Raw genomic sequence first — 15,987 nt, forward strand, 5'->3', positions numbered from 1 at the left:
ATGCAAAATCGTCCAACATGGGATGAGGTGGTTGATGACATCATATTTGTTTTGAAAAAAATAATAAAGAGAAAAAGAAAGGAAGAATTATAATTAGAAAGGGCCAGTATGGTTAGATTACTAAAACGGTAATAACTTTTCACCTTCTCGTCCAAAAAATTTACGATTACACTTGTTTCGAACGTCTCGAAAAGATCTACAACTTCCTAGCTTAAGACGTTTCCTGATTCTTCTCATAAATAGGTCAATGAGCTCCAATGTTGGGCAGTCCTTTTTGGACGAGAATCTTTCATATATATGTTATTTCCATTGTGTGAGAGCTTCTAGAAGAGTTTTGAAAGATCTACCTTATGAAAAATAGTATGCCTTGGCTTGCAAGGAATCACAATTAAAATTCAAATTAATTTGGAAACTAAGAGAAAATGAAGCTTAGTGTGTAAATAATGAAACTAAGGAAGCTTAGTGTGTAAATAATAAGCTTAGTGTGAGAGCTTCTCAGATCACTCAAAAATTTTCATGATTTTTTCGCATTTATTTAATATTATTTTTAATTGATTTAAGGTTTATTTTAATTTAAATAAATATTAAATGAGTTTGAAAAATCACGAAACTTTCTAGAATAATATATTATAAATATTTAAGAGATTTTGTGGGAGAAAATTTTGAAAAATAAATTTCCTTTATTATTTTAAAATCACAACTTCGTTTTGCGCATAAAGTGGCTATGTTTCCAATAAAATTTAATTTTTCTGATTAAATTCTGATCTTCTGAATCTGAAATTAGGAACAAAAATAATATGATTCATATTTGATCTTTGGTGAATTTTCATGATTTTAGGATTAGAATTGATATGTATTTTTTTATTGTTCTTTCAAAATTGCCATATTTTATCTGATTTTTAATTAGTGGTAAATCATAATAAAAATCAATGAAAATTTTACAGTAGGCTTATAATATTAATATAATATTTCGGTAAAAGTTTCAATCAAATTTGAATAGGATTTATATATGTTTCTTTGTAAATTTACCACTCATATTTAGAAAAAACTTTATAAAAGATTTATTTTAATTTAAAAAAATCATGAAAAATTTCTTGAATGTCATATTTTATCATTATTGAATTTCTATTAATGTTTGAGTCGAATTGAAATTGCATTGGTATGTGTTGCTTTGTAAAATCACAATCTGGTCTGAAATTGATAAAATCCAATTTAAATCCAAAAGTCCCAAAAATTTTCAGAACATCTTAATTTATCAATATGCATCTAATTCTTAAGGCAGTTAAACATAAACTATAAAATTCTACAACTTCATTTGAAAATTTACTTTTCTAGGTCATTTAGGTGCATGGGTTGTACTCATAATCGTTTACCAATTGCGATCTATCTTGTAGGGTTTAAGTATCTAAGTTATAATATATTATTGGCTCTGAGGTCGTTGTCCATGGAAATGCTGAGAACATGCCAGGTAATAAGATATTATAACTTATATGCCAAATTGTTTAAGTGTAGAAAGCACGATTTCCTTCCATAAGTTCAACCTAAGCAAGAAACTTGTTAACCCTTAGAGCCTTAGGTTTTTCTTAAATTTTAGACATTAGTAACCCTTAATGCTCTGTTTGGTTGCTGGGTTTTTTTTGTTCCCAGGATTTATGTGGGTAAAGGTTTAGTGGTCACATCAGCTTTTTCTTGCTGACATCAGCAAAATCTTGTCTTGAAAAGGGTGTTCTCTCTTTCTCTCTACCCTCTCTCTCCACTCATCATAATATCTTTCTCTAATTAATGCTTGTCCCCTCTTTTGTCTCCTACCTTTACCCACATAAATCCCAGGAAAAAAAAAAACCCGGCATCCAAACAGAGCATAAGAGAACCGAAAATTAGTAACTTAATAAATTGAGTTGGATTAATCAATGTTTAAGTCATTTTGGAACCGTTGGATTACAGTATCATCTCGTAGGAACCTTTAGATCCCTCTTTAGAAATCCTTACGTCACGATCTAGGTTTTAGAGTGTTCTAGTTAGGAGTCCAGCCTCATCACGACTTATTGTTAATGATAGCAATTAGGCCATAGATTTAGTTACACTAGTTAACTCTTTTTCCCTAGAGGACAAACCTAGTTAACCTGGGATGTAGGGCCCACCTGCATTAGTCTAAGATTTGTTCTGCACTTAGATAGGACCATATAGCATTTTAGATGAAGTCCTAAGATAATAAAACTTAAACAACTTGAATTAAATAATCTCTTGAAAACTGTTAAAACAGACAATCCAGTTTAGATCGGTGTCTTAGACGTCTTAGGCATGTAGCTTAGTTTAGGCCACCAAACTACGTCGACTCTGATCCCAGTGAGGCTTGGGTACGTAGGCAGCTTGGATGTTTGGATGACATTCGTCGCACGAGTCGGCCCCACACACAATCAGTGGAGTTTTTATGGTAGTTTTTTATTTCTTCTCTCATTTAAAACCCTAAATTAAATTGATTAAATCACTTAGGATTTTTTTTCAAATTAGAATTTTAGGAGAACTTTTACATAGATCGAACCAAACCAATTTAAGATAATCAAAAGATGCATCTAGGAACCATATCAAGATTAGATTTTTATGATGCATGTAACATGGATCACATCAAAAGAGTTCAAATGAGTCAATTAAAAGAAATTCAAGAGAGTTAAACTTTGGAATTGAAGACCAGATTATCGGGCAAGAATGGTGCATGTGGTGGTAATTCCCCATACATTCAATTCTCATAATCAGGTAACGAATCTAGATTTCTCGTCATTTATGGGTTCTATGTCTCTTACCTAGGTGGCGACTCTGATTATTCTCTTTTGTGTGAAATTCGGATTGCTTTAGTGATCCCAAGTTCACAGAAAAGATGACTTATATTAAAAATAAAAAAACACACACCATTCGCGTGGGTACGAGAGAACAATAGAGGGAGACGGTTCACGCCCCTCTCGCGGGATCGGGTCCCACACTAGTACTTTTATGCGGATCATGAATGAACTTCTAAGGCCTTTTATTGGTTGTTTTGTGGTCGTTTATTTTGATGATATACCTATCTACAACAGCGACATGGACAACCATTTATCACACCTTCGATAAGTTTTCAACACACTAAAGGATCAACATCTTTATGCCAACTTGAAGAAGTGCAACTTTTGCACTAGCCGGATTGATCTTCTTGGGATATGAAGTTTCAAATGAGGGGCTGAAACCGGACATGCCTAAAGTGCAAGCAATCGTGGAATGGCTGACTCCAAAAACTATACGGGAAGTTAGAGCATTTCATGGGCTAGCGAGCTTCTACCGCCGGTTTGTTAGAGAGTTTAGTACTCTTATGGCACCGCTAACTGATTGTATAAAGAAGGGGGACTTTAAATGGGTCCAAGGCAGCCCAAGAAAGTTTTGAAGTCATCAAAAGAGCCTTGACAACGGCTCCGGTACTTGCCTTACCAAACTTTGATCTTTTGTTTGAATTGGAGTGTGATGCAAGCAAGGTTGGAATTGGTGCGGTTCTAAGTCAAGAGAAACGTCCCGTGGGATATTTTAGTGAGAAAGTGGATGGTGCTAAGAAAAATTACAGCACCTATGATTTAGAATTGTATGCCATCGTGACGACATTGCACCATTGACGGCATTATTTGGTGAAAAGGGAGTTTATTCTATTTTTCGACCTTGAAGCCTTGAAGTACCTTAATATGCAACAAAATTTGTCTCAAAGGCATGCAAAATGTGTGAACTATCTCCAAGAGTTCACTTTCACGCTCAAGCATAAAGCCGGGTTTCAAAATAAGGTCGCCGATGCCTTAAGACGGAGGTACACTTTCTTAAATGTTTTGCAAGTTCAACATCTTAGCTTTGAAATGTTGAAAGAAGAATTGAAGTATAATCCACACTTTAGCAAGCTTCCTGAGGAAGTTGAAAATGGGGGAAAACCGGACTTTGTGTTACTAGATGGTTATCTTTTCAAAGGAAATGCATTGTGCTTGCCAGATACTTCATTGAGGTTGAAAGTGTAGAAAGAAACTCATGAAGCGGGACACTTTGGCAAGGACAAGACATGAGCCGCCTTGAAGGAATGTTTTTATTGGCCGGCTCTGGACAAAGATGTTGACCGGTTTGTGAAACGGTGTTGGAAGTGTCAAAGTAGCAAGGGTCACACTTCAAATGCCGGATTATATCAGCCTCTACCTATTCCAACAGCCCCTTGGGAGGATATTTTTATGGATTTTGTGTTGGGACTACCCAAGATACCTAGGGGATGGGATAGCATTTATGTAGTTGTTGATCTCTTTTCAAAGATGGCTCACTTTATTCCATGCAAGAAGACTCTTGATGCCACAAGAGTTGCCGACTTGTTTTTCAAAGAAGTAATTCGTTATCATGGTCTTCCACATTCCATAGTGTCGGATCATGACTCGAAGTTCATAAGTCACTTTTGGCAGTGTTTATGGAAACAGCTTGGTACCACCTTGAAATTGTCTAGTCCGTATCATCCTTAAAGTGATGGTCAAACGGAGGTGATTAATCGATCTCTTGGGAACATGTTGAGGACCACGGTGAAGAGTTTCGACAATTGGGATTTGGTGTTACCAAAGATTGAATTTGAGTTCAATGGCTCCATCAATCGTAGTACCGGTTTTACTCCCTTCCAAATTGTTTTGGGAAAGAATCCTAAAGGTCCCTTGGACTTGCTTTCAGTACCTATTTCAGCTGGAAAAGCCTCTAAAAAAGTGGAAGAAATTTGGGAAAGTTTGCAGCAAATTGACTCCCAAGTGAAGGCCAACTTGCTTAAGCACAACACCAAATACAAAGCAAAGGTTGATTTGAAGCGCAAAGATGTCTCTTTAGAGGTTGGAGACAAGGTTTGGGTGTATGTACCACCGGAGAGGTTCCCTACCGATCAATATAACAAGCTACAAAGTAAGAAATTCGCTTCCGAGATTCTTACCAAGATCGGTGACAATGCTTATCGAGTACTACTTTCGGAAGATGGGAAGATTGATAATCTTTTTAATGTGCGCCATATATTTCCATTCTATGATGAAGATAGGGAGAACTCGAGGTCGAGTTCAAGCCAAGAAGGGGAGAGTGATGCAGGGGCATTTTTCGAAGATAACAAGGTAGATGAGATGCGAGAGGAGGTGCATCGGCAACTTGAGCACCCCAAAACAATCCGACGGTCCGAGCGGATTCGAATGCGTCACTAAGCTGATCTGAGGGCGTCACTAAGCTGCTTGTGTTTTGGAAGCAAGGGTAGCAACGTCATTCTCCTCTCCATTTAAGGGCAGCAATGTCATTTCCTTATCCACTTTAAGTCTCTGTTGTAAACCTAGAATATAAATAGCCATTTCTCTGTTTTATTTTTAGTTTAGTTCTTAGAATACGAGAATAAAAAGTGGATCTGAAAGTGTGAAAAGGAGCTGCTTGAAAGAGAGTTCAACTGATTGTATTCCTCTCCGACAAGATTGAATTGAGCTTAAGATTTCAAGCTAATCATCTTGTTCATGTGTTCTTCCTTGTACCTTGCAAGAAATCAATCAATTTCTTCTTAGTTTGGATGTCTCCTCATCCAATTACATCTGTTGTTTGAAATTGCATTGAATAAAAAGAATTCTGTGACTACTTGTGCTTGTTTCTTCATTAGTTACACTCAATTGTAGTGTCTCCTTTTGCAATCTTCTCCGATTGAAAGCTAGGGCTTGTCACCACTCTTTTGACCATCATTTCACGCTTCCACCTGCATCAGGGTGCAACTTGGGTTGGGTTGGGTTGAGGCAAACCCTAGCCCAACCCAAGATAGCAATCCCTCAACCCTAACCCAACATAAAACTAAATTGGGTTGGATTTTCCCAGCCCTTACCAAACCCGAAATTAAATTGGGTTGGAGTTGGATTTTCCCAACCCCACTTATCTGGGCCCCACGTGGTTGAAATAAATTATTTGAGGTATTTATTATTTTTAGATTTGCTCTCCAATTGTTTAGTTTATGTAGGAGTCCTAGAGATAAGGGTTATCTAGATTAGGTACTTTCTATAAATAAATTGCATGAAACTTTCCTTGGGAAAATGAGAAACTTGTTTGAGAAAGAGTGTTTTGTGCATAAAGAATGATGACCCTTCCCTCAAAATAGGTCAAGAGGCTGATATTCCCTCTAAGAAGATCAATCCGTTGTAAACTGAATCAGGTTCGTAACACCAAACCCCAACCCCTACCCGAGCCAAACTTTGGTTGAACCCTAGCCGTGGGAAATGGCTCACAGCGCCTGTTTCCAGGCTGAATATTTCGTAGGGTAAAGAGAGTCGGCACAAGAAGAAACCAAACCTAGGCAAACCAAACCTATTGTTGCTTCTGTCTTCACTATCCCTGCAATGCGTCTGCAAAAGTACAAACACGGTGACAGCAAAACACACAAAGCTAGTATTAACATGGAGCAATGATGAACTAAGCATATCCTTCATCCCTTCCCCACACCAGCCACTGCCATTTCCGTGATATGATGCTTCTTCACCATCTGCCTCGCTTCTGCATCTCCCCACGCTCTCTATACGCTATTTTCCCCCAAAGAATATTGCCCATCTTCTCTACTCTACGCTGCATAGCCAAACCTAATGTCACCATCACACACACCATCCATTCCTCCATTTCACAAAAAAGCCAGATTGAAATTCCACGCAATTCATCAGTTTTAGAAACGACCCAGTTTGGAATTCCCCTTTCAGAAGAAACCCAGATAGAAATTCAGGTGGAAAAGCTCTTCATTCCACCGGAAGTCGACATTTCTTCCGAAAACTCTCCGTTGAGCACAAGGGTATTGAAGGATTCCAACATAGTCCTGAGTAAATACGCGAGAGACGCTCAGATATCACAGGCTGAGTTTGTGAAGAGCAGCAAAAGGTGGGCGGACTGCCCGTCGGATGGGCTGCCAGAGTTCGCGCTAGTTGGACGGTCCAATGTTGGCAAATCTTCTTTGCTTAATTCTCTTGTCAGGCGCAAGAAGCTCGCACTCACCTCTAAGAAACCTGGTTTGTTGGTCCCTATATTCTTCTCCTGTGCTTGGTTGCTTGGATTTTTCCTCGTCCTTCTCTTTTGATTTTGATTGTAGTTTCTTGATGTTTAGTTTGACGAGCTTATGCCTTCTTGGATATCTGTTTTGCTTGCTCTGTTTCTTTATGTTTTGAGGTTGATTGACAAGAATATCAGCAAAGATGAAATAATGTATTGATATCATGGTAGCTAGGGTTTTGGGAAATGGGGTTTTGATTTCATGGAACAGCAATGGTATAAATGTTAGAAGACAAGTCCTTTTTCACAGTGGAATGCTGGTTGGTAGGATTTGGGGAAATGAGGTTGATCATGGGTGGTAGGACTATGTGGTGTCTGAACACATCTCCTTGCTCAATCTCTTGACTTTAGTTAGGGGAATGATATCTCCCCCCCCCCCCCCCCCCCGCGGATAAAAAAACCCCCTTTAACGTTAACTTTTAAAGGCAAAGAAAAACATTAAGGAGGGGGGGGGGGGGGTATCATTTCCATTTAGTTAATCAGAATAACATACAGATTGCAAGTTTAAAAATAAATTGCATCTGAAATCCAATTAGATTGCACGCACAAAACTGGCTGTAAGCATGGTAGCCTTGTTTTAGGAAATGGGTTTTTTGTCTGGGTGTAACAGCAATGATATAAGGCAATTTTTCTCACAGAGTAGAAATGTTGGGTGCTATGGATTTTATGGAGGTGGGTTTCTGTATGGGTAGTAGGATTCCTAGGAAATCCATCTCTCTCTCTCTCTCTCTCTATATATATATATATATATATATATATATATATATATATATATATATATATATATATATAGCGGGGGACACATTTTTGGGGGATCCAAAGCATGTGCAACTGAAGTATGTGCAGTTGCACAGATAAGCTATCTGTGCATGGCTGCACAAACCATAGCGGGGGACACATTTTTGGGGGATCCAAAGCATTCATTTGGAAGGCCCTTCCATGGATAGGGTGTGTACCAAAAATCAGCCCTATAGGATCATCCTAACCCAATCAAAGTTGGAGGGAAAAATGGACAGACACTGTTTCTGTACACACCCTATCCATGGAAGGGCCTTCCAAATGAATGCTTTGTATCCCCCAAAAAATATGGCCCCCACTATGGTTTGTGCAGCCATGCACAGATAGCTTATATGTGTAGCTGCACATACTTCATTTCCTCTCTGTCTCTCTCTCTCTCTCTCTCTATATATATATATATATATATATATAGAGAGAGAGAGAGAGAGAGAGAGAGAGAGAGAGGAAAGTTTTCCTAAGCTATAGCTTATCTAAGCTTATCTAAACTAGGCCCCACATTTTTTGGGGGATCCAAAGCATTCATTTGGAAGGCCCTTCCATGGATAGGGTGTGCACCAAAAAACAGCCCTATAGGATCATCCTAACCCAATCAAAGGTGGAGTGGAAAATGGACAGACACTGTGTGTCCATGTTTTTGCCCATTTTTGCCCTCAACAGATGGCAGGGTTAGGATGATCCTATAGGGCTGATTTTTGGTACACACCCTATCCATGGAAGGGCCTTCCAAATGAATTCTTTGGATCCCAAAAAAATGTGGGACCACATGTGTTTTTGAGCTATAGCTTAGATAAGCTTATCTAAGCTATAGCTTAGGAACACTTTCCTCTCTCTCTCTCTCTCTCTATATATATATAACTTTCGTCTCTCTCTCTCTCTCTCTATATATATATATATATCGAATGGTAAAAAAATTCATTTAAAGAAAAAGACCAAGGCGGTCTATACAAGAGAAAAGAGGGATATTCAATGAGAGAGAAGAAGAACAATGATTAGAAAAAGAAGACAATCACGGGGGAAGGAAATCAAAGAGCTCCACTTCCCTCCTCGGAACACCCTCTCTAGCCAACCTATCCTCCACATCATTAGCCGAGCGACGAACATGGATGAATGATATACGAGCATCACCTAGCCTACCTTGAATCTCATCTAGGAGAGAACCAATTCTCCAAGGAGCCGAGTGCCAACCCTTAAGCCATCTTATCACATTTAGAGAATCCCCTTCAATGACCAACTTGTCAAGACCAATATTTTGAAGGAATTTCACTCCTTGAAGAACAGCACACACTTTCGCTTCGTTTGAATATGCTATACAAATGGGGCTTGAAAAGGCCCACCTAACCGCCCCAACTCATCTCTAAGGACGCCCCCAATGCCAGACGGGCCCGGGTTGCCTAAGCAAGAACCATCAAAATTTAACTTGACAAACTCGGGCTCAGGAGAAACCCATCTCTTTTGATTGCCGATTTCGTCATTTCTTTAGATTGATTAATCAGAGGAAAGGGGAGATGGGAATTCGGAAGTACTTTGGCAAGCGTCCGGAAAGCTCCCCGGACATTCTTTATTTGGGAAGGAACATAGCCAACGGAACTTGCAGCTGTGGCTACAGGATAGAAAGCCTCAAGGATTTATACCAAGACATAATAGAGGCTGACTACACAGTGCTTGAAGCTCTACAATGGTCGGAGATCGATAGAGACTGTTGTCAGAAAAACTTGGTGCTGCTAGGAAATGGCCGGAGTTTATCATCACCCCGATCTTTGCCGAGAAGCCCTCGAGATATGATACAATCTTCGGGAATAGAGCTGAGGACATTAGAAGTCAGAGGAAATCTCTCTAGTCGCAGAAGACACTCAGGAAGATGGGCGGAGGAACTGGGACTACCATCGACCTCGAAACAATCCGAGAATTGGAGTTGCACAACCTGCAGATACTACAACTTTGGCACTTGAAATAAATGTAGCTGCAAATACTAGAGACCAAGGGCTAGTGGAAGAAGACGGGGTCAGTACAAGGCAAGAAAAGAGAGAAGCGTCATCCCCCTCTGATTTGGGAGCTTTGGCGAGATACCATGAAATCTTAATAGCAGGAAAAGAGGTGGAAGATCGTAAAAAGGAACTGAAAAAATATTTGGTGGGGTGTATGAAAAATCTCCCATGGGACTTGAGGAGATATGGCGCAGTGGGCTATTAAAGATTGGAATATACCATTACTATCAAAGCCCCTTGTAATTAATAGCTTGGAGGTTTTATTCAGGTTTGACTCAGAACAACAAGCATTACGGATCCTCTGAAAAGGGGGGGATGCTTTGGGTCATTATATGTCCTCCCTTCATTCCTGGAACCCGGCCATACATTCTGGGGCAAAAACGGTATGTTTAAGATTTTATGACATTCCGCTTCATGCATGGTCATTATCAACAATCGAAGCTTTGGGAAAGCTTTTTGGACAAGTGCTTCAAATCTAACTATCAGGGAATCATGACTATTGTGTGGCTTTCGCCTCAGTAAAAGTCTTAACTCAATACTGGAAGTCAATAACACCATTTATTAAGTTAAAAGTGGACAAGAAAATTTACTTAGTCCAAGTTAGATGTATGCATGCATCGAAAAATGAGGAAGTTTCATCCCCAATAGCAAGCCAGATCGAAAAAAAATATCACTTGTTTTTTCCCTCCGGTGCCGGAGGAGAGCATGGTGGAGAAGGAGGACAAAAAAGGTAAGTCAAGGCAAGTACAGGAGGGCCAGAAGGAGCCATTGAATTTCAAATTCAAATTCAAATTCCCACCTAATCAGTCGGTCGCTGAGACTTCCTTAGCCAGAACTCTAAGGCCAAGGATCATGAACTTCGAGGCTGACAAGCAAGGCACATTTAATGCCCCAACACCTGGCATCCTCTTACAAGAGAACCTAAACCGAGGGGGACTAAATTGCCGACAGGAAAAGTCTTCTACTCCTAAAGGTCCTACTCCAAAATCAGGACATAGGGGGAGAAAGGACTTCAGACCGGGTGTAGCCTTGAAAAATTTAAATTTTGGCTACAAAAAGAATTTTCGTAAACTGAACATGAAAACATCTGAGAAGCGACACTTGGCTCGTAAAGGTGTAAACGATTGGAAAAGTTTCCGTGTTGGAAATGTCTCTCTTTTAAATCGCCTCGATAAGATCGAGGGTCTTCATTACAATTACCCTCTCAGAGAGGCTACAAAAGGTGGTTCCGTTCCCCTTAAGAAGAAAGGGGAAGGATATCATTCAAATAGAAATGAACAAAAAAAGAAACAGCTCGTCTCAAATATCTTAAAAATGTTAGAATGTTATGAGAAACCAGGTGATTCGTCGTCCTAAGAAGAAGAGGAAAGAGTGGATGTAAGAGGTAAAGGGAATGCTGTAAGAGAAGATGTCCCAACACCCCAAAGTGGATGGGAGGAAAAGAAGAGACCTTGTGAAGACTCTCCATCGAAAAGTGAGATTGCAAGGGAATTCATGAAAGTTTAATGGAAAATATACAAGAATAAAGCAAAGGACAATGAGGAAGGATTCTTTCGACAGACATTCTGTCAAAGAAGTTTGCATACCACAATCAAAGTTACCATTCTTTCAACAACAATTGGAAGAGGAACGGAACGGAAAGAAAGAAAGGATCGTTTGGAGGCCGCTTCGGCAGGAAAAAGGAGAAGGAGAAGGAAATAATTTTCCCCGATGAGGAATCTAAAATGACAAGAGACTCGATGGAAGAGAAACTCAGTGGGAAAATTAAATCCTGCATTGAGAGGGCTGAACAGGCTTCAGTAGAAGGTGAGAAGGAAGCTTTAGAGGAAGAAGAGAAGGTAGTTTTGGAATCGGATGAGGAGACCTCAGAAGAGGATGAGAAGGAAGTGTCTGAAGAAGAAGAGAAGGCCTACTCTGACGAGTCTGAAAAAATGTCAAAAATGGGGGACCGCCTGGGAATAGGGTACGGGGAATATATTGAAGAGACAAAAAAAATCTTCTTTGAAATAGAGGAGGGATGTGGGGGAAAAAAAAGGAAAAACCCCAAGGAGACAATTTTATTATGTTCGTGGTTTAGTTTCGTATAGTTTTTTCTTTCGTATAGTTTTTTCTGAGTTAGGATTGCCCATAGTCTTTGGCTTCTTCTCGACACAAGGGTTGTCGATGGAATGTATTGAGGGTTTTCGCTTTAACCCAGTTTCAGGTTTTCTTCAAGATCTTCGAGGAAGATCGAGCAAGGTGGAGGGAGGCTATTAATTTACGGAGGAGTTGCTATCAAGATCCTCAATGAAGATCGTAAAGACTCTGAGATCTAACATGGGTGTTTTAACTTGACCTTCGTGGAGGTCGCAGGATTTTTTCCTTACTTTAGTGTCTTGGAAAGGATAATGTAATGGGGTATTTAAGGGGAAATAGCTTTGTAAAGGGGAATAATGTTGTAAACTTTATCTTTTAGGACCCTGGAATTATATCCTAGGCCATCATACGATATACCCCATGGGGGACTCCTGGTTCCTTTTCATGTAACCTTCGATGAATTATTAATACAGCTTAGTCACTTTTCAAAAAAAAGATTAATCAGAATAAGAACAGCAGTGAAACAAAAGGCAAGTTGTCTCTAACAGTTACTAAAACTAGACCTAGGGTTTTGGGAAATGAGGTTCTTGCATCAGTTTCTATGCTGTGAGACATCTCTTTCTTCTTGAGATTAATTAGATATCAACAAAAGCTAAAAATGAAAGGAAAGATTTTTCTCCCATGAAAGAAAAGCTGGTTCATAGGGCTTTGGGAGGCGGGCCTTATATAGTATGTTGAGTGCTCGTTATAGCCCATCCCATTTACTTCCTAGTTTCTTGATTATGAGACTAATCAGAATAAGAACAATTGGTTCTCTCATATTTCAACGTGTCCACGAATTAGTCAATTTACTCTAGAACTTCCTCATCGTATCATCTACATTGTGGAGGTCCTACACCAGCTTTTGTTGCTCCTTTACCTCTGTAAAATTCTCTCATTTTTATGATTAATTATTTGGCAAGAGGAGCTGTATGTTGTTCAGTTAAGTCTCCCAATGAAAAGCTTCAATCAGACCGAGCACATCTTGATTGTTCTTGTGAATAGGTTGCCTGTCATTCGTCGTGGTCCAACATATAGAAAAGCTACGATCGTGGCATTTGGAAAATGGGGTTTTCATGGTTGAAGTGTACTGAGGTAGCACATCTCTAATGCTTGCTCAGCTTCTAAACATCTGGTGATTAATTTGTGTGACAACAGTCTCAAAATGAAGGGAGAAAGACAATAGTTGGTGGATAAACTTTAGGAACAGGGATTTACTTGGTAACCAAAGTAGTTGTTTAATTACTTTCTAGAGATTGTTTTTTAGTGATGCATGCTATGAATTAAGATCCATACGTGACGAGAACTTTACATAGCTTGGATCCAACCCCTGCCTTAGTTTATAGAACGAGTGCTTGATTTACTTTAAGCATGGAGCTCTGGAGCTGCTTGACTTATCCATCCTGTACGATGTAATCACTCCTCCATGGAAGAAGAAGAAAGAACAATGTGACGAGAGAGAGAGAGAGAGAGAGAGAGAGAGAGAGAGAGAGAGAGAGAGAGAGAGAGCCTAATAATCAAACTTCTCACATTATATGATGTATATATGTTTGCGTGCGCACTGGGATTACATACAAGAGAAAAGAGGAGAATACCCCTCAGTAGGGTATACTAATTACACCACTTCTTCAACACTCCCCCTCAAGTTGGAGTGTGTTTATCATACAACCCTAGCTTGTTACAAATGTCAATCAATTTTACCTTTCCAAGAGGTTTGGTAAACACATCACCTACCAAGTATCCTAATCTAGTAAAAACCATACATATCCTCCCCCCCTTTTGTATCTTCTAACGAATAAAATGGCAATCCACCTCAATGTGTTTAGTCCTCTCATACAACCCTAGCTTGTTACAAATGTCAATCAATTTTACCTTTCCAAGAGGTTTGGTAAACACATCACCTACCAAGTATCCTAATCTAGTAAAAACTGTACATATCCCCCCCTTTTGTATCTTCTGACGAATAAAATGGCAATCTACCTCAATGTGCTTAGTCCTCTCATGGAAAACAAGGTTTGAGGTGATCTGAACAACATATTTATTATCACAATGTAGTAAGGCTGGAGATGAAGAAGGGGGACCAATTTCAGACATAAATGACCTCAACGAGGTCAACTCCCCATAGGTATGTGCCATAGCTTGATACTCAGCCTTTGCACTAGATCTAACCACCACATCATGCTTCTTGCTTCGCCATGACACCAAGTTTCCTCCAACAACGGTACAATATCCCGTAGTCGATCTTCTATCTGTAAGAGATCTAGCTCAGTCTGCATTAGTGAACACTTCAAGGTTCATGTGGTTATGTCTCTTAAAGAATAAGCCTTTATCAAGAGCCCTCTCTTCAAGTATCTAACAATTTGGGTAACTGCTGCTCAATGGGAGTACGTGGAGAGCTTATAAAATGACTCACTGCATGTAAATGAGCTTACTAATGCAGGAGCATCCCTTGAAATCTCTACATTGGCCCTTTCACGCCCTTTAGCATAGTTTTCCACTTTATTCATTATTGTTAAGCATGTAGGATAGCTTAACTCTGTCTTTTGTCATCCATTTAGGTGTCATTAGTAGTTTGAGGGTAGTTTACGCAATTTTTTTTTTTTGAAAGTTGACAATTTCATTGATACTATGAAAGATACATTAGGGACCAGAGGTCCCGACTTGCATTACATAGAATCAATTAAGACTGGTCAGGATTATATTCCTAGGCCATTAAAAGCATCTAGAACAAAGGCTATCCTATGCTATGAACATGAACACTACTAAAACTTCCTCCAAACCTCCGCATTTACATTTCAGTCCCCCAAAACCTAAACTTCTAACAATGTCCTAAAGGCTATAGAGGCCTCCCTGTGTATAGAAAAACGACACCAGCTTATCATCTTTAAACGTCTCACCTATCTCGAGTACTTCTCCAAGTCCGCCAAGATGTGCTGAATTTGGAAATCCGGCATTTCGATGAGGAGTTCCTCCGGAATCCGATCCAGGCGACCATGGTTTTTTCTTTCAGTGATCCTTTCTTCCACTAGGTGGATGCCTACCACCTTATTAGCCTCCCAATTTATTCTCCTCTCGTCCCTTTCTTCAGCTAAAAGTAGTTTGAAGAAAGGGTTTTAAATAACGGCGAGTGGGTATCTTTAACCTCGCCTGTCCCACAGAGGTTGTACAAAGTGAAGGGGCAGTCCTGGGCGTCTTGCTTAAAATTTTTCCACTGCTTCTGGAGAAACTCTCCGGTCATTTCTTTGTGGGTCGGGTCAATAGTGAAGGCCCTCTCCTCATCGTAAGTCATCGATTTCATTCTTGTGAGGATATTTTCTAAAATTATAATCTCTGTAAATAACCGTCTGCTCTACCCACCTGAATCAGAGGAAGAACCACCCGTGTTGTCTTGATTATCCATTCTTGGATGATGGTTTGATTACTTAGAGCAAGAGGAAGAATCTCCTAAAAAACCGAGTATTCCTTTGGGCTTCTCACTTCTCTTCAAAGTCCTGTACTGGCGATGCCCTTTAATTCCAAGTCCAAGACCTTACAACTTCCCGCTCCTCGATAAGGAGATATATATTATCTAGCACTAAAAGTTAAGGTGGCCCACTCCCCAAGGTTCAAACTTTAATGAAAATATATATAAAATAACTTTGGTAGTATGGTTTGATTTCTAACTCCTCACATCTATTCTAAGTAATAAAGGGGAGTCCAAAGCCAAAAGGCCAGTATCGTCTAAAGACTGAGGAGAACGCCCGATGGCTTATCCCAAAGCAAAGCCTACTGTAGGCGAGTGGAATAATTTGTCCCTTACCCCTACCGAGGTGGTTTCGGATGATTTCTCCAACCTGCTTATCAGCCGATCGATAGTTTAGGCAATTTACATTGCTTTGTCCTTTTAGTCATTTTGTCAATTGGTAGGGGTATTCTTCTCCTTGCTTATAATTGAGGAAGCCTATAAGAGAGCTTGATTCCCTCTCATTTAGGGGATTTCAGACTTTATTTATTTTTTGAATAAATTTTTGGGGATTTCCGT

The 15,987-nt window shown here is 39.5% G+C and overlaps 1 protein-coding gene across 1 annotated transcript in view; it reads left to right on the forward strand.

Annotated features, from left to right (window-relative positions):
* Positions 1-6,179: 6,179 nt before the first annotated feature.
* LOC143845802 (P-loop containing nucleoside triphosphate hydrolases superfamily protein) overlaps positions 6,180-15,987 on the forward strand; it is a 34,690-nt gene continuing 24,882 nt past the window's right edge. Inside the window, exon 1 of the mRNA XM_077354211.1 lies at positions 6,180-7,028. Coding sequence (XP_077210326.1) covers positions 6,500-7,028 — 529 coding nt within the window. The 5' untranslated portion in view covers positions 6,180-6,499. The remainder of the gene's footprint in view (positions 7,029-15,987) is intronic.

The sequence above is a fragment of the Tasmannia lanceolata genome, unplaced genomic scaffold, assembly GCF_043159265.1.
Source record: "Tasmannia lanceolata isolate RefF3 unplaced genomic scaffold, GAP_Taslan_0.1 ptg000015l, whole genome shotgun sequence".
Taxonomy (NCBI): domain Eukaryota; kingdom Viridiplantae; phylum Streptophyta; class Magnoliopsida; order Canellales; family Winteraceae; genus Tasmannia; species Tasmannia lanceolata.